The 27,463-nt window shown below is 38.6% G+C and overlaps 1 protein-coding gene across 5 annotated transcripts; it reads right to left on the bottom strand.

Annotated features, from left to right (window-relative positions):
* Nucleotides 1-881: 881 nt before the first annotated feature.
* ANGEL2 (angel homolog 2) lies at nt 882-27,153 on the bottom strand. 5 transcript variants are annotated; one of them, XM_063443843.1, is made up of 9 exons: nt 27,102-27,153; nt 10,091-10,546; nt 9,499-9,737; nt 7,741-7,810; nt 6,918-7,336; nt 6,449-6,569; nt 6,082-6,121; nt 5,010-5,173; nt 882-1,205 (listed from the first exon to the last, which is right to left on the bottom strand). In XM_063443843.1, exons 1-9 carry the CDS (start codon nt 27,112-27,114, stop codon nt 1,057-1,059), a joined length of 1,671 nt encoding a protein of 556 aa, XP_063299913.1. In that variant the 5' UTR covers nt 27,115-27,153; the 3' UTR covers nt 882-1,056. The 5 variants fall into 5 exon arrangements, with proteins under 5 accessions (XP_063299913.1, XP_063299914.1, XP_063299915.1 ...); XM_063443844.1 differs by having other exon boundaries at nt 5,010-5,176; nt 6,082-6,118; XM_063443845.1 differs by having other exon boundaries at nt 6,082-6,118.
* Nucleotides 27,154-27,463: the final 310 nt, after the last annotated feature.

Raw genomic sequence — 27,463 nt, 5'->3', positions numbered from 1 at the left:
GGTGGTGGTAAGACACGAGTAGGGTATTAGTGTGTCCGTCCAGGAAAGCCCCGACCCAGGTAGCACACTTTTATTAGTTAGTCAGTTTTGAGTGCTGGCCAAGATTAGCAACCCCAAATCAACCATATAAGCAGGAGCTTGCATGCCACGCGTCTGGGCTGCTCCAGGGTCAAGTACCTCCCCCCATTAGAAGAACCTATTTTACAATTGTGGTTTCTCCCAATCTATAAGTTTGCACATACGTTGTATGTACTATGACAGGTACCCTTTAAGTAAACACAATAAGGGCACATTAAGCACAAACAAGCCCATGAATGCATCATGCTAGACAAACAAGATAAATGTACAGATCACAAGATATTATGATCACATAGATTTTTTGTTTTGGTTTAAGCGGTGAGGAAACCTATGTAGCCAATTAACATGGGGAAAAAAAAATCAATGCAATAATCTGTATGAACTGAACCTACCTCACACAAAAGGTTTACATCTTGTCTGCAGAGTTCCTAGTTTAGCATTCACATAGCCGAATTAAAATAGCTCGAACAAAATATAAATATATATATATATATATATATATATATATAAAAAAATTAAACATGCATTTGCAAGGATCCAACCGGTCTTTCTAGTATATTACATTTTCAGAGGTCAGCCCAAGCAGTTTTTTGACAACAGGAAAACTATGTACAGTACCAGAGGTTGGCCATCACTGCTCAATAAAAACAGTATGCAAACGTATAGGTTGACAAAAGGAAAAACCAAAAATAATTTATTTTACACGTTTAAAACAGGATTAGAAAATATTTACACAGCAGTTTTATATAACACTTTACAAACCAGCACTAACAAGTGCAATCCAAAAATACATTTACAAAAAAAAAATTTTTTTTTAAAAGGGATAAAGAGAAAACAAAAAACATTAATAAAAATAAGAGCTCTAAAACAAATATCTGTCCTTCATCCTGGCTTTAAGTTTTATCCAGGTGTTTTATTAAAACCTACTCAAAATGTAAATTAAGACAAAGAAAATGAAAATCCTTTTTTGAGTCGGAGTCATATTTCCAGCCTGAATTTGGCTAGTAATGAAAGGTGATCGGAGGAATTGTTTTCGTTGGGTAGCCCATTGACACTCCATAGATCCTGTTCAGTGAGTAGAGATAGTCTCCCGAGAAGCTTCAATCCATTAGAAGGCACACTGGCACCTGAAGAAAAAACAAAACAATACCAATAACAATTAGCTAGAAAACCGATGACAGTAAATAAAATATATATTTTATTTTTTATAAAGGAAAAAAAAAAAAGTGACAGTAAGTATATAGCATCAATTTTAAGTTTAATGACATCTGTACATGGTGCAATTATTTAGATATTTTTTGTATCAGTGAATTGAATTCAAGCACAGATTTTACTGGAGAACGTAAATCCAGAATCCTATGCATCCAAGGTGGTCAAAATTGAACAGTGATATCCAGTGGCAGAACTATTGCCAGTGCACCCGCACCGGGGCCCGCCAGCTCAGGGGGCCCATGCACATAGGGCCACCCGATGGGTAATATTGCCTTATTGCTTACCAGGGTGTCAGGTGCCACGGCCCTTTAAGAGCCTGACCAGGGCCCCTGCAGTATCTGAAGGCTGGGAGGAAGAGACAGCCGATAATTTTCTCCCAGCCGCTTACTGAGTGCACCACGCTGGAGGGAAGGAGGAGGCGAAGAAGGCACACACATGCAGCATGAGGGGAGAGAGACAGGAGCTGCAGCACAACACTACACTGAAAGGTAAGCTAAGAGGAGGGTGGCTGCAAATATAAAACATTTATGTGATTATGTCACTGTGTGTGTGTATAGATCTGTCAGTGTGTGCATGTCTGTGTCAGAGTGTGTATCTTTGTATGTATCAGTGTGTATATATGCATCTGTGTGTTAATGTGCAACATAGAAACATAGAATGTGACAGCAGATAAGAACCATTCGGCCCATCTAGTCTGCCCAATTTTCTAAATACTCATTTGGTCCCTGGCCTTATTTTATAGCTAGGATAGCCTTATGTCTATCCCATCCATGCTTAAACTCCTTCATTGTGTTAGCCTTCCAGCTGAAGTGGTAGAGGTTATTTCATGCATCCACTAACGCTCTCTGTAAAGAAATACTTCCAGGGTACGTATACCTGTGCAAGTATGTAGGTCAGTGTGTGAGGGTGTATATGTATATATATGTCAGTGTGTACTTGTGTGTCAGTGTGTTTAGATGTATCAGTGTGTTTAGATGTATCTCTGTGTTAATGTGTATGTATACCTGTGTAAGTACGTAGGTCAGGGTGTTCATGTGTATGTGCATACATCCAAGCAATGCATTCACCAACACAACGTGCAAACACAAACACACCCCTCTATTCAAACTCCAAAATTACTATTTTACACTTTGCAATGGCAAAAAAACAATAATTGTCCTAAAGGTGAATTATATTAAACTAAGTAACATTTTCTAAGACGAAGAGGCAAAGAAATAGTGTATCTGATAGATGATGCAAAATATGTGCATCAATAGGATGTCTAGATATCTGCTGGACAAACTAGCCAACAAGGTAAACCAACCAAAATAAAAAGAAAGAAAATAATACAATTTTAATTAAACACGAAATAATAACTATAAAACCCAAATAAGTGATAAGTGTGTACACCAAGAAGTGAATCTAAAAGTAGGTGCTAAACGGACCTGTAATCATAGGTACAAATGGTCTAGGTGTTGTGAAGCCAAAGTATCAGCATAAATATAAATGGTCCGTGCAGCCCTATGTGTAAAACTGCTCCTGTCAGTAGTAGGTGGTAAGTAATAATCCAGGCTTGATAAACTTAGTCAGAACGCCGATATAATGATTAAGTAATTAATAATCTATTCAATGGTCTGCCCCAGCTCCCATCCGTTGGGAAATACCAGTTCTATAAAGATAGCAGTAAGGTGCTCGTGGATTGAACTAATCCACTTAGCACATAAAAGAATGCTGATTGATTCAATGACAAACGAAAAAAAATATGATAATGAATCATAATTCTCTGTTAAAGATTCCTTTGTTAGCCTTTAGTGGAACCCTAAAAAATGTTTAGGGTTCCACTAAAGGCTAACAAAGGAATCTTTAACAAAGAATGTTGAATATACTCTATCAGGATGTATTCTAGCGATCCTTATGTATTTGATGTGATTCAAAGATTTGGAAATCAATGTTTCACAAGATTTCTAAGTATTTATAGCATAGGGTTAATTAAATTGGGGTTATTTCCCTTCATAATATTCTAATAGTTACCCGGTTATATTAAACGGTATTGCACTTAGTAGCCATGTTTACTTTACAGGCTACAAAGGGTTAACAAATCCACCCAAGGGTTTTCTTCTCCTCTGCAAGAAATTTCCGTTACGTCATTTTTACGTAACCAATTAGGAACTGCTTAGTCCCGACCAATAGAGTGACACCTCTGTATATTTAAACCCGATACTAAGCACTGACCGTTTCCCCTCTGACGAGCTAGGTTGGGCGAAACGCGCGCGTCAGGGGCTTGTGGTGTGCTACACTATTGGATTTTTAGTGTAGTGCACAAACTGGCGACCGTGCTCTTCTATTTAATTTCTATTTATTTTTCATTTTTATTTTATGATTTATCCGCTACCTGTTTTAGCGATTAGCTAGTAGGGGGGTTGGAGATAGGTGCCCTCGAAGGCACAGGGTATCATAGAACTATAGGGGCTGTTAGATCCCCTACCTCGCTAATAGCCTATGGGGTGTACTGTGTGCTACTTTGTATAAGACCTCTAGCAAGCACGCTCAGCTGTAACCTCCCCCCCCCCTCCCCCATCGTATCAATATATATCCTTTCAGTAATATTTAGATTTATTCTAACATCTGCTTCACTGTCAGTTTTGATTCGATGTTTCGGCATTCAGTGATTGAATGTAGATGCCAGCATTTTGGAGTTCTAGCAAGTATTACTGACTTACAATATACCCATTACCTTTCTATTTCGTATGGGTTAATTAAGTATCTTTCTTTGCTTTATATTACTTAAATATCTATTTAACTGGTATGGGTGGTATTTAAGGCTACTATCTAGTAGATTATCAATATTTTTCTTTTTCACCCAGTACTTATTTTCTCCGCGGGTTTATCCTATTATACTTTTGCTTTGACATTCATTATCATATTTTTTTTGTTTGTCATTGAATCAATCAGCAGTCTTTTATGTGCTAAGTGGATTAGTTCAATCCACGAGCACCTTACTGCTATCTTTATAGAACTGGTATTTCCCAACGGATGGGAGCTGGGGCAGACCATTGAATAGATTATTAATTACTTAATCATTATATCGGCGTTCTGACTAAGTTTATCAAACCTGGATTACTACTTACAACCTACTACTGGCAGGAGAAGTTTTACACATAGGGCTGCACGGACCATTTATATTTATGCTGATACTTTGGCTTCACAACACCTAGACCATTTGTATCTATGATTACAGGTCCGTTTAGCACCTACTTTTAGATTCACTTCTTGGTGTACACACTTATCACTTATTTGGGTTTTATAGTTATTATTTCGTGTTTAATTAAAATTGTATTATTTTCTTTTTTATTTTGGTTGGTTTACCTTGTTGGCTAGTTTGTCCAGCAGATATCTAGACATCCTATTGATGCACATATTTTGCATCATCTATCAGATACACTATTTCTTTGCCTCTTCATTTTAAATTCGGGGTTACCCCCCATCTCTTGAGTGTATCTAATTTGGCTCTATTTTGTTCTTTTCTTACATTTTCTAAGACGTTTCTTGTGCTAGGTGCAAGATCATTTTATATGCACTTTTTACTAAGATACAAGAGAACCAGATACATTTACTGTTATATATGTCATTATTTAAAACACTAACAAATATTTGTGACCGTTCTCTTTAACATATCAAGCTTTGGAGGTTTTTACTTACTCTGCATATATAAATGTATGTTGAACTTATTTGGGGCTTACCTGGCGGAACAAAAATATCATCCATAGCAGAGGAGTAGAAAATGTAATCCACAGTGATTGCAGACTTGGAGTGACATGTTGTGACTTCAGGCATTCCAGTCCCAGGAACATAATGTGAATAGACTGAGGACAAGCTGAAATGGTGCTGTATGCTGGATTGCACCCTACTGAACAAAAAGGATTCATTTAAGGACACAGACCCCAAGTTATTTTTAGAAATTAGAAACGCACATGTTGCCAAACTTAAGAGTGAGTGAGTCTAGTATTTAAAGCGACACTAAGCACCAAAACAGTTTTAGTGAGACTGCAGTGGCATGATTTATAAATCAAATAACTTCAATAAGCATCTCAATGCTCTTCCACTTAGGAGTTAAACCATATGCAGTCCTAGCCTCACCTCACCTGCGATTTATGTAGTGTGTTTTATTTAGAATGTCTTCTCTCCTGCTCTGCAATTAACCCGCAGGAGTCTCAGGTGGGGGATTAAAGTTCAACTAACAGAGCAGGAGACAAGTACAGCTACAGTAAACCCAATGTTTTGTAATACCGGATTGAAACATTTTTACATGTAGGCTGCAACGAAAACAAAATAATTATCCGAAGCAGTAGAGAATTTGGCAGTTGGATTGTAGGGCCATGATCTATACACCAAAATGGTTTAATTTGTTCTCCACTATGAACTATGGCCTCCATTTTTATTTTGCTAGATAAACTTTTCAAAATTATTTATCTACAAAATTCCCCATATAGACTTTATTGGCGATTTCTGTAGATAAATAATTAACAAAAGGCTTATCCAAAAATATTGAATTGAGGCCTATGTATGAAAACAAGCACATTTCAGTACAGTAGCAATATGATAATGCTACCCACAGAGGTCAGTGGGTGGCTAGAAGAGTGTTGATGGTATATGCACATTACATGCAGCCTGATCTGCTGTGATGATCAAGTGTGAAACTGCATGGTCTTAAATGCTTCACAAAAGAACTAGTTATTTTCCAGCTAGAACAGCATACATATGATGTGTTTCTCTTAAAATGTGTGTCAAAAGAAGTTCTCCATAAAAATATACCTTTTATTCTGTACAGACTGCTCTTCAATTGCTTGTTCTTCTAAAGAATAAAAAGTGAAAATTATAGAACATTTTACTTACTTCTTAAGAACATCCACACAATTGTTACACAAGTTCTCGACTATCCGAGCAGAAGGCTCAAAATGGTTTGACACATATCCCCAATGAAATCATGCACCATAACCATTAGAATTACATGCAGCGGTACGCCGATTAGACTGCTCTTTTAAGATTTTTCAGTGTTAAATAAAATACGTCTCATATCCATAAAATATCCCCATGTCTAAACTTTATTTGTAGGACACAAACTGAACAGAATGTCCTGGATGCAGCTTGTCCCAATAATGGTAATAAACACAACACATACCAGCTTTTTCTGTGCTTTCCTTTGATTCATAAACACAGTTCTGGGAGATGCCGAGTGAGTCTGGCCAAATAGGAATGGATAAAGGCCTTCTTCCTGAAGAATACTGCTCTTGGCCTGAAACCTGGAAGAAAAAAAAAAATACAATACAGTTATTAACAGTGCAAGAGATGAATTACAGAATCTGCAATAAGGTGTAAACGTTAGAGGACTCTTTACAGAAAGTGTTTAGAAAGACTGTGTAATGTAGTAAGTCACATGCAGGAAAGTGTGACTAGGACTGCATAAACAAAATCGATTTAACTCCCAAATGGCAGAGAATTGAGCAGTGAAACTGCAGGAGCATAATCTAGACACCAAAACTGCTTCATTAAGCTAAAGTTGTTTTGGTGATTATAGTGTCCCTTTAAATTAAAACCAGTAAATGTACTGGATATAGTACCCTCACCCCCCACTCAAGATGGCTCCTTACCTTTCCAATTGATAATCCCCCATAGTTCAACACCCCTTCTTTTATAAAACTGTGTAAGGGAGATCCGGGTACAGAATTAAAGTCTCCACAAAGGACAATAGGACAAGAACTGCTGCCTGTCAAATGTGCAACACCAGAAATTTCTGCCAAAAGAATTGCCAGCTGAGTCAGTTTAATGTCTCCTCTCCGTGGGTTATATAACAAGTGTGTATTTGCTATACATATTGAGGGCGCTTCCTGGTCCACTCTCGGCTGGAGTAGAAGAATAAGGCCAATGTTATCTCTGTCTAACAGATTAATGTGCTCCCGATAATACTCCACAGGTTTTGTCATTGTTAAAAGAAACTTAGAGGACTTGAAGCAAATGGCACAACCGTCAGGCTTACTTCCAGTTCGTGTTTTGTATTCACAGTGGTAACCTGAAATTAACAAAAAATTAGGATTTAGAATCAGACAAATATGGTTTCAAACAAACACATTAGGGTGATGCAGGGTGGAACAGCTCTTCTGTTGCTACAGTGTTTGATTCTGGTCTGACACAAGATTCGAGGTTATGTATCTAGGTCTCCTTCCTGACACTCTGAACTTGCAGGTTATCATGCAGAGAGCACTAGAATTTAGAGTAATTTAGATGGGCATCTGTAGATTCTTAGAAATTCTCTGGAAATGTAGCATTTACAGTGCTCAGCCTTCAGAGATACACTATAGACAACAGCAGCAACATTAAGCTTTATTGTCCCTTTAAATTCAAAATTAATTTGCTTTACAACAGGGTTGTACATCCCATGAGCCAAACCTTTGGAAAAACATTAATACTGCATACCAAGAGCTTCCAAACTGGGCTTGATCTGGGTGCGGTAGTGATTTTCTTGAACCTCTTGTAAACAAAGTATCTGTAAATAGATATCGAAGAGATTAAATAATTCCCCAAACTCTATTACATTGCAAAGAACGTCTTCATCTGAGATAGATATATATATATATAAAAAAATAGTTCCTGCCCATCACGCATGTAGCTTACATAGATTAAATGAAACATTCCATTAAAAAAAAAAATTAAAAATTAAAAACAGCAGCAGCATTGGGACACAACAACGAGATTATAGCATAAGCCTGCCGAGACATGCAGTTAAATTGCAGTGCTCTAGTGTCATATAGTGTCCCTTTGAAAGTTTACCCAAAGCATAGAATTCATGAATACCTATTTTGTACTCAATGTGACACTGGCACTTACAATCCCATTGTTTGTTTCCTTACCTTGAACACTATGCTGGGACCAAGTTTTCCCTGAAGCTCTCGCAGCCTACACCCAGGTCAACCCGCCTCTGTGCTTTTTGGTCTGAGGTCCCATCAAATGCCTCTCAGAGAGAAGATTTGTTGGACCTAGGGAGCATGTGCAACAGCAACCCTCCAAATCAGATCATTCTGATAGAGAAGCATTGAATCTAATGCTTCTCTGTCAGAAATAGTGAACACTACATCATGCACGTGATGTGAGCGTTTACGAGCGGTGAGAGCAAGTTAATTACGCCGCTCATCTCCCAATTGAAGAGCCAAGTTAATTATGCTCGTTGCCAGCGCGTGTTGACAACAGTTGCCTTTATGCACAGTATTAACATTAGCCAGTTAGGAACAATGTTCCGGACTGACTAGATAAAGTGTGCTGGTATAATGTGACACAAAAGTAGGAATCTCTCTGTATAGGCAGCATTTCAAGCTGAAAACACTGCACTTACAGATCGCTTGCACCATGACCACTTCTAAAGACAGATAATGGTTATCGTGGGGTAACTCTTTAAAGGAACACTATAGGGTCAGGAACACTATAGGGTCAGGAACACTATAGGGTCAGGAACACTATAGGGTCAGGAACACAAACATGTATTCCTGACCCTTTTATGTTAAAACCACCATCTAGCCGCCCTGAGACCCTCTTGCCCCCTAAAGATGGTACAATCTTACTTGCATTCAAGTCTGCAGCTGCTGGCTATGCCCCTGTCTGCTGACATCATGAGAAGTGGTGGTCTGATCCACTCACAATGCTTCCCCATATGATAAGCTGAGATTGTCAAGAAGGTAGATCAGAGGCATTACCAGCACAAGTTAAACACAGCCCTGGCCAATCAGCATCTCATAATACAGATTAATTGAATCAATGCATCTCTATTAGGAAAGTTCAGTGTCTGCATGCAGAGGGTGGACACACTGAATGTTGTGATGCATACTTAGCAGCACTGCCCCAGGAAGCACCTCTAGTAGCCATGAGGCCAGTGGAATTATTACTAGGCTGTAATGTAAACACAGCATTTGCTCTGAAAAGACAGTGTTTACAGCAAAAAGCCTGAAGAGAATGATTCTAGTCACCAGAACAAATACAATAAGCTGTAGTTGGTCTGGTGAGTATATTGTCCCTTTAATACAAATGAGAAAAAAATAAAAATAAATCCAGATCGAAGCAGATTTCACTTTCAGAAACCACAATATATGTGCCAAGGAAGTCTGCCAGCATGGAATTAAGAAGAGTTCAATTATCACTGATTGGCCTTAAGGGAAGAACCTATGGCAATTAAGTTACACTTACATCAGCATCCATCTCTCTGAGCTCTTTGAGGATATTGGGGAGTCTGTAGCTCCAGAAAAGAACTGGCCTTCGGCAATGGCTGTATAGGTGAGAGTTGTCCTCCAGCAAGTCTTGAGAAAGAATGTTATAGGATAGAACAGTGAAGTCAAATTGTATAGGTGATCTTCTGCGACCATGTTGAGCACTAGATGTTTCCATATAACAGTGGTTAAAATTCTCCCACTGTCTTCTAATCGGTCCTGTTAAACAAAGAGAACTTTGACTGTAAATCAATTCAACATACATTCCTATCATTTACAGCCATGTTGTGTCTACCAAACTGGCAGGTCACACTTTAAAACAGCAGTCTAAGCAACATAACCACTACAGCGAGTGGTATTGGCTGTAGAGCCATGAGTCTTCTGGCAAGAGTCAGTTATTTCAGTCCTCAGCACCTGCAGTCCGAGGAACTCTTTAGACATAGCTAAACCCAAAAGTTCCCCATGCCAGCTGTCTACACTCATGCATTTGCAGATTACTGCAAAAGTGAAAATTTGACTGCATTTCTCCCCGCCCCCTCCCCCCATACATTTATCTAAACAGAAAAACTCACCTTTGAAAGGTGCCTCTTTTCCAAGATTCTTGGAGGAAGGTAAAGCAGAAGAATTAGTCATTGGTGGGACTATGAAATCTTTAGCTGGACTGTATGATCTTTTAGAGGACACTTTTTCATGACGGCTTTCGTCTCCAGTTTTGAAACGTTTCGGCAACGGTTCATCTCCCTTAGATGCCATGTTAAAGTTAGAAAAATGAATCCAAGATGATTGAGGGGCGTTCCAATGAAAATAATTTGGATATGAAGTTCTTACTGGGCCAAAAGAATGGTGAGGTCTCCAGTTTACTGGAGGATGGCAATTGTTGACTGGTGGGTATGAAGCCCAGGGATGATGTCCAGTCCACCATGGGTAACAAAAACCAGGCCTGTTCATAAACAGAGCCTTAGGGTATTCTGATCGGGCAATATAGTTTCTGCCCAAACTATGAAGATGACGAGGTATCATGGGTCTCCCTGTAAGAAAGAGTGTACAATTAGTTAATGTAAAGGAGGGGAGAGAGAATATGGTCGCTTTGATCTTTTGCGCCTCTGTGCCTATAAAAAAGGTAGCACACCACCTAAACAGCAACCATTTGACATTTGCTGTTCTGAGAAAACAGGCATCTGGTATATTACCATTGGTAAGGTATACACACAGGTATTGCACTTCTATTATTGGGAACACCTGAGAGTGCCTTTGTAACAACGGCTCTAGGTACAACTCCTTGTGCCGATTTAAGGTGGTGTGGTAACAAAAAAACAAAAAAAAAAAACACAGATATGAAACTTAAAATCGCCACAAGGTGTACTGTACCTAGAGCAGGTATTACAAAGTGTAATATATGTGTTTATACACTCTTTTGGATTTACTGTAATGTTCTTTAGTTTTTGTGGAGGAGTGAAAACTTGCCTAAACCAATAGGTTGTTAGGGAATAGAAGTTAAAACATAACACAATTCAATCCAATACAAACAGTGTCCAAAAATTACGCTGGCCCTTCCTCTTGAAGAGTCACCTGACCGGCGATATAAGCGGCGGGGCTCTGCTTTGTTCTTCTTAATAGCTGTACAATATTTTTTACCAATTTATGACATATCAATCCTTACGTACTTGGATGATTTCCTCTCCTTAAATAAAGCTTTATTAACAGAGCCACGGTACTTTAGTAGTTCGAGAAAAATACAAAGTTAGACAGCCACTCAATTCTATGTAGGTGCCCTCGAAGGCACAGATGTGCTTATTTATTTAGTACTTGCCGAAGTAGGGCAAATAAAACAAGACAGCAGGCAGAGCGTAAGCGGACTGTACGTAGTTGTTACAAGAAGAGTAATAACCACGAAGTGGAGGACATGAAGGCGCTGTCAATCCCAGGCTAGTGCGCATGTGTGGCAAATGCAGTGCTGCGCCAATCAGATGCTGCTCTGAAGTTTGAAATGGTTCTCAACATGGAAGCTCCTTTAGCGGCTCTCTGGAAGACAACCACTAGAGGTATGTTAAGCCAGTGTTTTCCAGAATCTCACGGCGATCACATATTTAGCCTCAAGCACTGCTAAGTCTATCCAGAACACTTCTGGCTCCAGTCAAGAGTTCCAAACAGTTAAATAGGCCAACTAGCGTTTACAGCTCACACTGGATGGTGGGCATAACAGGTCTATATCATAACTAGTCAATTCATCCAACTAAGGCCTCTATTTAAAGGGATACTGTAGTGCCAGGAATACAAAGCTGCATTCCTGGCACTACTGATCCCTCTGCCCCCCCTCCCCAGTAAATAGAGGGTTAAAAAACACTTACCTTATCCCAGCAATCATGTCCCTCTGAGCTGGGTCAAAGCTCCACCCCCCTCCGTGCGGAATCTAATGCGCATGTGCCGCAAATGCCATACGCGCATTAGACCTCCGCATAGGAAAGCATTGAATCAAACCTTTCCTATGGGTAAAATCTGATGCTGGAGGTCCTCATGCAGAGCGTGAGGACGTCCAGCACCAGATAACGGACCAAAAGTCTGTTACGATTCCAGAAGCGCCCTCAGTGGCTGTCTCGTAGACAGCCACTGCAATGTAAACATTGCAGTTCTCTGGAACTGCTATGTTTAACATTGCAGCACTAGGTGCAAAAGGGACACAGCACGCAGACCACTTCAATTAGCTGAAGTGGTATGGGTGCCTACAGTGTCCCTTTAATACATGTCATTTAGGATAAAGCTTTTCAAATGATTTAATATTTTTGGATAAAAAAAAAATTATTTTTTCAAAATATTAAAACAGATCCTATATACTGTGACCGCATGGTTGCTTGGTATTTTATTATAAGAAATGTAAAGTAATTCTCCTGCCACATCTCACCGCTCTATATTAGATTCTTGCAGGGACAGGATTAGACTCTCTTGGGCAATACAAAGGCTTGAAAAATTTTAACCATGCGACAACCTTATATATTTCAAAACCAGACCAGAATGGTTTAATTCTAGGGAGGAACGCTCCAGATAATATTAGGAGAAAAGTGGATTTGGTCATTTGGTTGAGGCCTCAGGCATGCCAGCTTTCACATAGTCGTTGGACGCAGAGAAGGCTAATGACCATGTGGACTGAAGCTACCTACAGATGGTTTTAGAGGGGTTTGGCGAAAACTTCTTGAAAGACATAAGGGCTTGGTACTCCTGCCCAGAAGCCACAGTGAACGCAAGGGAAAGGCTTTCCAGGTCGCTCCTCATTTGTAATGGGACTAGACAGGTGTGCCCAGTGTCCCACCTTCTGTTTGCATTAAGCCATCAAGAAACTGGCCTTTAGTGGGGAGGCGCAATATATAAATGGAGTTTACTTGCAGATGATATTCTGCTTTTCTGAACTTCAGCAATATTTTCTCAACCTAGTCTCATTCGGACCCTGGAGGAGTTTATTTTGGTTTCAAGATTCACCATGTCAAATGTAAAGCATTAAACTGGACACTGCCCGCACACAGGTCAGCTTCTTAAAAGGAATATTTTCCTTTTCAATGAAGCACAGAGACCATGGTCTCTTTGGGAACCACATCACTTCTTAGTGGACGAATAATGCTGAAGCGAACTATGGACCATGGGTTTGGCAGACACACCGTCTCTCTTATATATGGCAGCCATCTTAGATGAGTGGTAGGCAATCTTTAATAACATCTTGGAAGCTATACACTTCCTGGCAATTAAACCTGCAAAATATTTCATTATGAGTGTACCTACCTGATCCTTCAATTCAAATATTAAAAGGGGGGATATAGACTTAAGGAAAGTTGGTCTAAGACTTAAGGAAAGTTAAGTGCAAACATTCATACATGGCAGTTTGTTTCTGAAGGTAACTAAACCGTTACATTTCAAACAGCAGTTGGTCCAACAATGCTTATTATGTTGGAAGCTTCAAAGAGCAGAGACATTGTCTATAGCTTTAAAAACAGAAACACGTTTAAATGTTTTGTCTAAGATCCATAACTTTCGCATGATTGCAAAGATTAAGGTGCAAAGAATGCCAAGTACTATCAGATGCATTTTATTTATTTTTTCAGATCACTATTAGCCAGTCCAATGGCTGAGAAACCAAAATTAAAGAGTTTTTACTTCCTCCTTTCTGGTGTCATTTTTGCTCAATTTGTGCATACAAAATCTGGATTTCGCAAATGCAAGTGGGAAGATCTCTCTCTGCACAATCCACCTCCCAAAACTATGAACTAGGCGCAGTATAAACGGACAGCAGCTGCAGTATGAAGCAGTTACACTCATCCTATATAAGGAATGGAATGACAGATGGGGATAGACTATTAATCCCACAAACTCCTACTGGACAGCGGTTTAAAGGGATGTTAGAGAATTGAGCAGTGAGACTACAGGCGCATGATCTATACACCAAAACGGCTTCATTAAGCTAAAGTTGTTTTGGTGCCTATAGTGTGGACACTTCGATTCCGCTCTACTCAAAGCATGGCTATTTTATCTATAATGTTTTATATTAGTTTTCCATATTACTACAATCAAGTTTATAGTGATTAAAGAGGAACTGTCATTTCAGGTGGTATGTCCACTCACACAGAGGGAGTGGAATAAGACTGGTGTATGCTTCTACAAGAGTGCAAAACCAGTAATCGATTGAAGATTCAGCCATATTCTCCCTAGACCTTCTTTGGCTATGGGCAATGAGATGCCTCTACTGTTCATTACACAAGTAGATGCCTGGTCCAATGAACCTGTGAATGATATTTTGTGTTCTAACACATATGTGAAAGTACACCAGGGACTCTGTTCTTGGAAAATTCAACTGTAGCTTTATTACAACTCACATAAATGCCTCCATTGCAGTGCTGTACACAATATGGCAGGAAATCTGAGAGATATCCTCCACTCACTTCAGAAGATGAAAACCCTGGAGAGTTGCAGAAAGTTTAATGTTCCCATTTATTTTATTGCGCTTATTTTAGTGGATTATCTATATAATGCATTAAAGTTGGGGGTGGTTTTCCTCCAGCCTAGAGTGTGCATTTAACATCATTTCCACAATGATGGCAGCTGGAAAGCATGGCCAGTATCCAACAATTTTTAGTACACGAATGCAAGCTAGGAATTGTAGGATACTGATTTGTAATTGTTTTATAAGTTTGTAGAGCATTTACACAAAAGCCCTTGGACACCTATTGGTAACCTTTACCTTTGATGCAATGGGAGATAAAGGAATAATAAAAGTTTTTTTTTTTTTGTTTTTTAAAAAGGGTTAAATGTACGTATTTTCTATAAGGCTAAACCATATCACTTTTTACAACTCATTCGCTCCTTGAGTTTGCTGAGAGGGGCTTGGCAGCTTATCCAACCACCATAAATAACTTGTGCTTTATTGTTAATAATAATAAAAAAGTTAGTTACGCAAAGTTGTGTTTACCTTGAGTATGAAGCCTGGTGACCTTTACCTGGAATATTTTAACCCTTTTCATATTTCTTCTTGTAAATTATTGCTATTTTTCTGTATACAGGAATTGCTATATCACCATGTACAGATTACATAATGCATACAATGTATTCATAATATAAAAACAGAAACCATTATCAGTACAGGGCATTGTGTCTGTTATTGGGGATGGGACCATGGAGCTGGTTGGCCTCCATTCTCAGTACAAGGCATTGTGTCGGTTATTAGGATTGGGACCATGGAGCTGGTTGGCCTCCATTCTCAGTACAAGGCATTGTGTCGGTTATTAGGGATGGGACCATGGAGCTGGGTGGCCTCCATTCTCAGTACAAGGCATTGTGTCGGTTATTAGGGATGGGACCATGGAGCTGGGTGGCCTCCATTCTCAGTACAAGGCGTGGTGTCTGTGATTGGGGATGGGACCATGGAGCTGGGTGGCCTCCATTCTCAGTACAAGGCATTGTGTCTGTTATTAGGGATGGGTCCATGGAGCTGGGTGGCCTCCAGTCTCATTACAAGGCATTGTGTCTGTTATTAGGGATGGGGCCATGGAGCTGGGTGGCCTCCAGTCTCAGTACAAGGCATTGTGTCTGTTATTAGGGATGGCGCCATGGAGCTGGGTGGCCTCCATTCTCAGTACAAGGCATTGTGTCTGTTATTAGGGATGGCGCCATGGAGCTGGGTGGCCTCCAGTCTCAGTACAAGGCATTGTGTCTGTTATTAGGGATGGCACCATGGAGCTGGTTGGTCTCCATTCTCAGTACAAGGCATTATGTCTGTTATTAGAGATGGGGCCATGGAGCTGGGTGGCCTCTATTCTCAGTACAAGGCATTGTGTCGGTTATTAGGGATGGGACCATGGAGCTGGGTGGCCTCCATTCTCAGTACAAGGCATTGTGTCTGTTATTAGGGATGGGACCATGGAGCTGGGTGGCCTCCATTCTCAGTACAAGGCGTGGTGTCTGTGATTGGGGGTGGGACCATGGAGCTGGGTGGCCTCCAGTCTCATTACAAGGCGTGGTGTCTGTTATTAGGGATGGGACCATGGAGCTGGTTGGCCTCCAGTCTCAGTACAAGGCATTGTGTCTGTTATTAGGGATGGCGCCATGGAGCTGGGTGGCCTCCATTCTCAGTACAAGGCATTGTGTCGGTTATTAGGGATGGGACCATGGAGCTGGGTGGCCTCCAGTCTCATTACAAGGCGTGGTGTCTGTTATTAGGGATGGGACCATGGAGCTGGTTGGCCTCCAGTCTCAGTACAAGGCATTGTGTCTGTTATTAGGGATGGCGTAATGGAGCTGGGTGGCCTCCATTCTCAGTACAAGGCATGGTGTCGGTTATTAGGGATGGGGCCATGGAGCTGGTTGGTCTCCATTCTCAGTACAAGGCATGGTGTCTTATTAGGGATGGCACCATGGAGCTGGTTGGTCTCCATTCTCAGTACAAGGCATTGTGTCTGTTATTAGGGATGGCACCATGGAGCTGGTTGGTCTCCATTCTCAGTACAAGGCATTGTGTCTGTTATTAGGGATGAAACCATGGAGCTGGTTGGTCTCCATTCTCAGTACAAGGCATTGTGTCGGTTATTAGGGATGGGACCATGGAGCTGGGTGGCCTCCATTCTCAGTACAAGGCATTGTGTCTGTTATTAGAGATGGGGCCATGGAGCTGGGTGGCTTCCAGTCTCAGTACAAGGCATTGTGTCTGTTATTAGGGATGGGACCATGGAGCTGGGTGGCCTCCATTCTCAGTACAAGGCATTGTGTCTGTTATTAGGGATGGCACCATGGAGCTGGTTGGTCTCCATTCTCAGTACAAGGCATGGTGTCTTATTAGGGATGGAACCATGGAGCTGGGTGGCCTCCATTCTCAGTACAAGGCATTGTGTCTGTTATTAGGGATGAAACCATGGAGCTGGTTGGTCTCCATTCTCAGTACAAGGCATTGTGTCGGTTATTAGGGATGGGACCATGGAGCTGGGTGGCCTCCATTCTCAGTACAAGGCATTGTGTCTGTTATTAGGGATGAAACCATGGAGCTGGTTGGCCTCCATTCTCAGTACAAGGCATTGTGTCTGTTATTAGAGATGGGGCCATGGAGCTGGGTGGCTTCCAGTCTCAGTACAAGGCATTGTGTCGGTTATTAGGGATGGGACCATGGAGCTGGGTGGCCTCCATTCTCAGTACAAGGCATTGTGTCTGTTATTAGGGATGGCACCATGGAGCTGGGTGGCTTCCAGTCTCAGTAGTGCGAGTAAGAAGGGTTACAGATGACAAGCTGTAGATATCAGAGTAGCTGAACCCTCCCACAGCCAGCGGTTTACTTGCCAGTCACCGGCTTCCGGTTACAGCACAGCCAGGGCTCTCACTCTTAGCTGGGAAGCTCTCACTGAGGACGGCCGCCATGACAGTTCAGAGGGTCCCGAGCTCAGCATGTAAGGCGGCACGGGATTGGCTGCTGAGCGCCCCGCCGGTCATTGGTCGACACGTGGAACGCACCATAGACATTCTATGTCTATGGAACGCACAGCTCTGAGCCAGTCTGGTCACACACACACAGACGAGATTGGGAATCACGTGCTGCCTGGCAACACAAGGCCAGCAAGGGGTGCACTCACAGCCCTAAGGGGTTATTCACTAAGCTCTGAATTTGGGGGAGTTAAATCCCACTGGCAAAACTAGGACTAAAATAGCCAAGCTGGGAAAACAGCAGAGTTGTAGAATTTACAAAAAAATAAAAGCCTTATTTTAGTTCATTTTTAAAATTAAGGCTAATTTGCTACATTTTAGAGTTTAGTGCCTGACTGAGTCCATCTATAAGGGAGTGTTTAGGACACTGTATTGCTGTGAAAATCCCCTATTACTTGCCACAAAAATTAAAATAATTATCCAGGCACTATAACCACTGCAGCGTGCTGTTATGGTGCATGAAGTGCCCTGGCTTCCCACCATTGTAATTAACAATGTGCAGTACTGCTGACAGAGAGTTGGGAGATTTCTGAGCCAAGCCTGGCAATGCAGGGCTCAGCTCAGGAGAGCTATTGGAAGCTCCTATGCAGGAGGTTATGGCTCTGTGTCAACTGTAGTAGTGGAGGCGGGGAGTGGTAACCAGCAGAGCCCATGTAAGATGTCAAACTTCTAAATGGGTTTGACTACTGGATGTGTGATGTAGTGGTTATGGTGTTTTAATTGTCCCTTTAAAAGGGGAAAGTTTAAGGACCACAGCTCAGTGTAGTGGTTCCTCGAACCATCTGGCACTATTCACAGTATATCAATTAAGTCTGTCAGATGCTATGCTATCTAGCAGTGCAAAAGTGTTCAAGTCCATGGTTTGATGCAGGATGGCACTGTGAGGGTGCAATGCAGGTGTAGAGCACTGTGGAAGTAATATTTGGGAGTTTATGTTGCATGAGAGACCATTAGACTGCCCAAATAATCATGAGGCAGGGACATAACCCACACAGAGGTCAGTGTGTTTTATATTTACCTTGACAACTTCTCATTCCATTATAAAACTTCAATCACATTTAGAAAGATAGTCACTTTCACACAAGTGATCACAGAGCATTCCTTTGAGGCTGGCAATGCATCATGACACTTCTTTAAAGACATACAGACCTCCCCTATGGCCATCTACGATTTACAGCATACCTGCAGGGTGACTACTAAAATTTACAAATGCAAATCTCAGATACAAAAATAAAAATAGAGAATGTTCTTTTATAACATTCTTACAAGAAAATGTCGACTTTTAATGAATTAAATAAAAGTTAAGTTTTGCTTTAACTTTGAACGAAGTCCTTGGAGTGCGGTTCTTTTTGCTTTATCTATAGGATTTGCCAGACCAGCACAGGGCATTACTGAGGGTGAACAGGAGTGCAAGCCTTATATATATATATATATATATATATCTATCTCTCTCTCTCTCTCTCTCTCTCTCTCTCTCTCTCTCTCTCTCTCTCTCTCTCTCTCTCTCTCTCTCTCTCTCTCTCTCTCTCTCTCTCTCTCTCTCTCTCTCTCTCTCTCTCTCTCTCTCTCTCTCTCTCTCTCTCTCTCTCTCTCTCTCTCTCTCTCTCTCTCTCTCTCTCTCTCTCTCTCTCTCTCTCTCTCTCTCTCTCTCTCTCTCTCTCTCTCCACACACACCATATAAAAAGGTGTTGATATGTACAATTAGAGCAACAAAAAACAGGGGCTGTAATACCAGAGTAAAATTAGAAAAAAAAAATACATTTTGCAACATATAGCAATGTGCACATACTATACGAGGCACAACGAACAAACCAACATAAAAATTAAAAATTGAAATGGATCAACCACCACCAAAAACCAGGTAATTTCAAGAGAATGTTGCCAATAGTATTTGCCTTAATTTTGAAATGTATTGTGGTTGTCTCCAAAGTCCAAATTAGCAGAGATTGAAAAATAAGTCAAACTTATATTTATCTAACTTGGCAAACCACTGAACAGGGAGAGAACATGAGAAGAGTTACTCACGAAAATTAGAATTCAAAATGAAAAAAAAAAAAAAAAAACAACTGGAAAAATTCTCTAAGTCAGCTTTGATTTCAGTTCTGCTATTTTTAATGTAGAATTTGAAATTCACTTTAAATTTCTTATTTTCAACGTTGGGTCGAGCGGAGGGATCATGACGTAGACCGGAAGGTGTACGGACCGAAAGGGGGAGGGAGCCGTTGGAGACGATTGATGCATGGTAGTAGCCTCATGAAACCACGCCAAGCACGATACTACGATACTACGGTACATGCCGAGCATACTGCTTAAACTGCTTAATCCCCAGTGGAAGGTCGGCTTAAATAATTGCTAAACAACCACTACCTATCTCCTACCTTCTACTTTGTCTTGCCTGTCGGGGACTGAGTTGAGGAAGGCTGCCCTACACGAAGGGGATTTTCGTTTGCCGCCGTTATGCGGATCGAGGGATGAAGCTGCCAGCGTACCAGTACCTGTACTGATTCGGCTCAGCGCCGTTTATTGTCCCGAGGTCATATGAAGGAAGGCGAAACTAAAAGGGCAAGTGCATCTCATAGAGGTATTTCTTTGGAAAAAAAAAAAAAAATATATAACATATACTTTCCCGGAAAGGAGGGCAAAGAAAGAAAGAGGGGAAAAGAGAGAAAAAGGGAGAGGAGAAAGAGGACGGAAAGGGAAAAACGGGGAAAAGATAACGCAAAGGGGTAAGAACAGGGGGGGGAAATTAATTGAAACATATATACTCCATATATACCCCATACCCCACACCCCAACATACCCCAATACTTAAACAAAGGGCTTCTTCCCATATAATTTCGATAGCTTTAAAACAACTGTTTTGATAAAAAAAAGAGAGCAAGAGAGCAAGACGAGAAAACAGTTAATGGACATATCGCCTAAATTGTTAAAAATTGTTAAAACCTGTTAAAAATAATCGGAGAAACAATATAAAAGCAAGAAAATAAAGAAAAATAAAGAAAATAAAGGAGAATTCTATACAAAGACGAGTCTAGAACGGTAAACTCTATTCCAAAAAAAACCAAAAAAAAAAACCTCGGATATTAAGTCTGAATTTAAAGCTATACCCACCCTAGTCTCCTCTTAAAATGGCTTCTAAACGATCGCAGGAACCTAAAGTTTCATCAAAAACTGAAAAGAAATCCTTAAAACAAGAAAAGAGACTTTCCACATTTTTTTCTCCTCAAAAAATTCAAGATACCAACGAAGAACCTTCTCCAGATTCCTTCAATGAGATGATCCTGCCAGCTATAGAACCACCGATTATCTCTATAGAAATCATAAAATCACTGCTGGATAACACCTCAAAAGAGATAAAAAAAGAGATCCAGGATAATTCTATCGACCTTAAAAATGATATCTCTAAAGTACTAACTAGAATACAAACAATAGAAAAGAAAAACAGGATCATACAGAGTTTCAGATCCAATCCTTTAAAGATTCTCATAAAGAAATGGAGCGCAAATTGGAACAACTGGAAGTCAAATTGGCAGACTTGGAAGACCGGACTCGAAGAACAAACCTAAAATTTAGAAATATTCCAGAAAGTATAACAAATGAAAAATTAAAGGACTTCCTAAAAGAATTGTTCATTTCTCTCAAGATATCAACAGACCCCCATGAATTAATAATGGATCGATGCCACAGAATTTTTAAACCTACAAATATCAAAAACGACTTTCCAAGAGATGTAATAGTGGCGTTTCATTCATATGATACTAGAAACCAAATTTTGTCGGCCTTAAAAAATAATAGATCAACAGAAGGAAAATTTAAAGAGATATTTGCTACTCCAGATATCTCTTATCACACAAGAGCCAAAAGACGAAAATTCTCACCAATATTTCAAACGTTAACAAAACACAACCTGAGGTTTAGGTGGCGACATCCTTCTTCTCTCCAAATATATCACCATAATGAATGGTTCTCATTTACAACATATGAGAAAGCCAATGAGTGGCTGTTACAACTAATAGAAAACTAAAAACGAAAGATTGGAATGATAGAAAGAAGGGAAAAAAGAAACGAAGAAGATAAAGAAAAGGAAGGAAAGAGGATGTGAGAGAAAAGATAGAGAGGAAGGATAAAAGAAAACAGCAAGAGGGAAAAAAAAAAAAAAAAAGAAGATTAAAAGGAAGGCAGAGAAAAATGGAAAATAAGAAGCTGAAAACTACCTAAAGTATCCATATATCACAGGCTATTTACAGGACTAGAGGATTAGACTTACCGCAATTTTCCACCAAACATTAGACACTCGAATCACAATTTGTTTGAAAATATTTTGGTAGAATTTCAAATAGAAAATATATACCATAACGGACTATTATAGTATAAGATTTGATTCAATATAATATAACACAAGAAAAATATGCACTGTTAATTAAGTAATGTAAGCTAGCGCAAAATATCACGAGAAATTATGCACTTTTAAGTAAGGGAAAGTAGTATGGTTATTTACACAATGGAATTTAAAGCAACATATCACGATAAATTAAACACTGTTAATTAAGGTTAATGAATTAATGTAAGAGATCACAAATGTTAATTATGGCAATATATTATTAGAAATTAGGCACTGTAAATTAACGCTATAAAACACTGGAAAATATGTATAGTAAGCTAATGAAACACAACATACGAAATCACGCACTCTAACCTAAGGTGATATAATAAGACAAACCATACACTGCAAGTTAAAGAAATATAGTATTAGAAATGAGGTTACGCTAAAGTAATATAGCACAGGAAGTACGCACTATAAGTCTAAAATCGCAATTGTTTTGAAGTAGAGAAAAGGCAAGGTGGTAATACCAGGGAACAATTTAACTATCTGTCAATTTTTCTTTTTTGTGATATACTATCCCCTCTTGTCTCCAACAAAGGCCCCCTCCCTGTGGGTATCTATATGATACTTTGATGTTGGAATCTAGTTGTATTCCAATACGGAGGTGCTGCAAAATTGCCAGCACCTATACAGCTTGGATGCTTTTTAGCATCTTGAATGATTTGTTGTTTGTTTTTAAATGTTGTTGTATATATACTTGGTTGAAAAGGGAATGGTTAATGGGAATCGCTAAACTAAAGGTGATCGTTATGGAAACCAACTACTAAAGATGTTAAAATTAATATCAATTAATGTGCAGGGACTCAACTCCCCAAACAAAAGAGCTTATCTATATAATACTTTATTAAAAGAAAAAGCCCAAATCTCCTTTATCCAAGAAACACACTGGAAAAAAAAAGATAATCATTACTGGAACTATAAAAAGTTTAATATTATTGCTGAAGCTTCAGATCAATTTAAAAAAAAAAAGGGGGTTGCAATATTGTTTTCTAATTCGATTAATTATTCATGCGACTATTCTGAAACTGATATCGAAGGGAGATCAATTATTTGGATAGGAAAGATTAATGATATTCAATATACCTTACTTAACATATACCTACCAAATAAAGCCCCAGTTAAACATCTATTGAAAATAATGAGAAGAGTAGAAACAATCCGCAAAGGAATACTCCTGATAGCGGGCGATTTCAACTGTGTGGCCGACCCTAAATTAGATAAACAAATAAAACCTGGTCAACACATAGACGGAAACCTGGTAAACCAAGCAGCCTCCCTAAGTAAATTAGCAAAAAAAAATGATATCTTTGATTTATGGAGAATATTCCATCCCAGTGAGCGTAATTACACCCATACTTCTACGGCCCATAAAACCTCAGCAAGGATAGATATGTGCTGGGGAGACCTGGATCTTTTAAAAAGAATAAAAACTATCAAAATTGAAATTAATACATGGTCAGATCACGATCTCCTTATAGTAGAAATCAAAGAAAATGGGAAAAAAGAATTTTCACCATGGAAACTTAACGATTCTCTATTAGTAAAAAAACAAAATATAGAACATATAAAAAATCTTTCTGAAATGTTTTTCAAGGAAAATCCTCCTGAAACAACATCTAATCAAAATGTATGGTGTACATATAAAGCAGTCACCAGAGGTTATTTTATAAAGCTTGCGAGCTATGAAAAAAAAAACAGAGGGGCCCCAATATCTGAACTTTATCTACAATTATACAAATTACAAGCTCAAAATAATAATTTTTTTTCTCAAGATACAATAACTCAGATAAAAAAATATAAAAATATGATAAATCAAAAGATTCTTGAAAGAATAGAATTCAATTTGAAAAGACTTAAAATTAAATTTTATTATCGAAGTAATAAAATAGATAAATTACTGACAGACCGTCTTAAGAAAAACAAAATGGACAATAAGATTTATAAAATTGTTGATGGCGGAAAAGTTCTGCTGTCTCCGGAAGATATAGGCGACTCATTTAGGAAATATTATGAAAAATTATACAATCTTCAATATACACCTACAGAACAAGCAATAGAAAAATATTTAAATAAAATAAAAATTCCAAAAATTACATTAGCCCAAAAAGAAAAATTAAATCAAAAAATATCTCAGATGGAAGTAGAAGAAGCTATAAATAATCTACAATTATCAAAAGCTCCGGGTCCGGATGGATTTTCAAATTTATTCTTTAAATTATTTAAAAAAACTATAAGTCCTAATATGACGGCAATGTTTAATGAGGCTGCCTCATCTGGTAAAATAACTCAAGAACTATTGAGAGCCAACATAAAACCTATTTTGAAGCCAAATAAACCACCAACAGAAATAACAAACTATAGGCCTATCTCTCTAATAAATATAGATATCAAATTATATGCTGCCATACTGGCTAATAGAATCAATTCAATACTCCCCGATTTGATACATATAGATCAAATAGGGTTTGTCAGAGGTCGCCATGCGAGCGATAATTCTCGGAGAATCATCGACTTGTTTGAATACGCTCGCTTGACGGAGACGCCCCTTCTGACCCTGTCGATCGATGCAGAGAAGGCTTTCGACAGGGTCGGATGGGGATATATGAACGGAGTTCTAAGTGCATTCGGTTTTGAGGGCTGGATTGCACGTGCGATTAAGGCTCTATACAAAGGTCCATCTGCGAGAATAATAGGATATGATATATGCTCTGAATGGTTTGATATAAACAATGGAACGAGACAGGGGTGCCCATTGTCTCCCCTGTTATACGTTCTCTCAATTGAACCGTTAGCTACAGCTATCAGAGAAAATAAGGGGATAAGAGGTGTGATAATTGAAGAAGTAGAAGCAAAGATATGCCTATACGCAGATGATGTATTAATTTCAATAACAGATCCGAAGATATCTCTTGGTAATTTAATGAAAGAGATTAAGAACTACGAACTATCTAATTATAAGATAAATCTCCATAAAACCATAGCTTTAACAATTAATATAGACTTTTGTACCTTAGCATATCTCCAGGAAAAATATAATTTTCACTGGACAAAAAAAGAGTTCCAATATTTGGGAATTATGGTAACGGCGAATCCTCAGAATATACTAGAATGTAATTTTTAAAAATTACTTAAAAACACCAACAAGATTTTAAGGGAATGGCGCCCTCTGGAAATTTCATGGTGGGGAAGAGTCAACACAATAAAAGCTTATGTTATCCCCAAATGGACCTATTTGTTTAATATGATTCCATTGAAAGTTCCAAAACCATGGTTGGATATGCTCCAACATTCTTTTTCTAATTTTATTTGGAAAGGAAAATCACCAAGAATAAAATCGCAAGTTTTAACAAAAAAAATTAATCAAGGAGGAATGGCCCTCCCACTAATTAAAGATATATACAGCGCTAACATAATTTCACATATACATAAGTTCTACTGCTCTGACTCAAGGAGACAACCCTGGTATCAGATAGAATCAACAAGGATAAAAGAGAAAGATCTATCACTTATGATTTGGGATGATAAAACTAATTATAATATACATTTAATGCAGACCAATTCTATGGTCGTTTCTAATTTGATCGGAGAATGGCAGCGAATTAAAAAATTACTTAAGATATCCACAAAGATAATCGAGGGAGTAAATACAAGGGTCATCGAAAGGATTATCCCTGACATAAGTCTCTCCAATTGGAGAGGAGAACGGGAGATATGTGTCAGAGACCTTCTCCAAAATAGAAGCTTATTGCCGTTTAAGGATCTTAAATCCATCCTAAATCTTTCTGATACAGAGATTTTTACTTACCTAAGAGTTAGAGGATTTATAAATGAATCTCTATTAAGAAGAGATAGTGTCTTAAAAAATTTGATATATAAGATTTTTGAGAAACAAACAACAAAATCGATTTGCTCCATGGCTATAGATCTGATCAGACAAACTTATTCGGATATTCTTCCTACTGCTAAAAAACAGTGGGAGAAAGATCTCAATATAGTATTGACTGACTACGATTGGTGCACTCCTATGAAAATATTGAGAAAACACATACATTGTCTAAACCTAATAGAAACTTTTTTTAAAGTCTATCATAGGTGGTATTTAGTACCAACAAGATTAGCTAAAATATCTATATCTAATTCTTCTCTATGTTGGAGATGCCACAAGCATGAAGGTGATATGCTACACATATGGTGGAGCTGCCCATTAATTTCTAACCTTTGGGACCAAACATACAGTTTTTTTGAGTTTTTTAATATCAAAGTCAAAAAATGCCCACAAGTAGGCGTATTACACCTCAAATGTGATAGACTCCCAAGAGTTCAGTTAATATTAATTATTCACTCTTTTATTGCAACAAAGATATTAATTGCAAGAACTTGGAAACAAACCCACATACCGGATAGCAGACAGTTTATAGTACAATTATTGCACCAGATTATTCCACTAGAAATGGAAAGAGGAGTTGCATACTCTAACAACAACAGAAAGTATATCCATCATCTAGATAATTTGATACTAAAAATTAGAGATTGTTTTAGTTGATTTTACCCTCTCTCTCTTTCTATTTAAATATTGTTTAATACTAACTATACTGATATCAGCTGTGAAAAAACAATGTACTTATAAAGCAATGTACTTATACAAAGTTTCATTTAGTAGTCTGGCTCAAAATGGAAAAAAAAAGTGCCGGATACTTTAATAACGATAGATAATAGATTTATTACTCTAATAATATGGTATCTAACATAAAAGTTCACCTTAGTTGATTGACCCATACTTATTATTCCCTGCTCTACCCAAGTATTGTTAAATGTTCGTTAGGATATGTGATGATACCATCTGGGTAGGTCACTCAACAGTGAGCTACCTACATCGTATCATTAATATACGGAGGCGTATGTATATGTATGTAGTGATATATGTATATTTATGAATGATTTTTTTTATGTCATTGTATTGTAATAAAAAAAAAAAGGAAGTTATCCTAATAAAAAAAGTATTAAACCTAAATTTCTTATTTTCGTGAATAATCTAGTTAAGTGTGAACTTCACATATTAGGCCAAAGTCGCTAAACTGTAAACATAGCAGAGTTTGAGAATTTTTCCTCAAAGGAATCATGGCCTCAATATTGAAATTCACTTTGAATTCCCTATAATTCACACTTTAGTGAACTACCCTTTACATCTTTATGGGAATATTTTTTGAGTGACATGGGCAGTATTAAAAATTTCAATTTTTCAGGAACATAGTTACCTCTTTGTTTCATGGACCTTGTTATATTGCTCTGACCTTCTGAAATCACAGAATGAGGCTGGTTGTGCTCCTTAGTGACTACCTTAACATGCTGTGTGTAGCTAATTACCAATAAATAAGACAAATTTGATATACAAGCAACATGTGGTGTTTTCTATTTATTTATGCAATTCAGAGAGGTTTAAATTAAGTCTAAAAGTACAAGCTGGGCCTGTTTAAACACACATGGGTCTATTAATGGATCCTAACTTGGAGAGCAAAATCCAGGACAATCTGGTCTACATCCAGTATTTATCAACCAAATTGAGCAAGGCAACTTCTGAACTGATATGAAAATATAGTCTAGATTTTCGATCTTAAAG

Source organism: Pelobates fuscus, chromosome 2, assembly GCF_036172605.1.
Source record: "Pelobates fuscus isolate aPelFus1 chromosome 2, aPelFus1.pri, whole genome shotgun sequence".
Classification (NCBI taxonomy): domain Eukaryota; kingdom Metazoa; phylum Chordata; class Amphibia; order Anura; family Pelobatidae; genus Pelobates; species Pelobates fuscus.
This window is presented reverse-complemented; position numbering and strand designations above follow the sequence as displayed.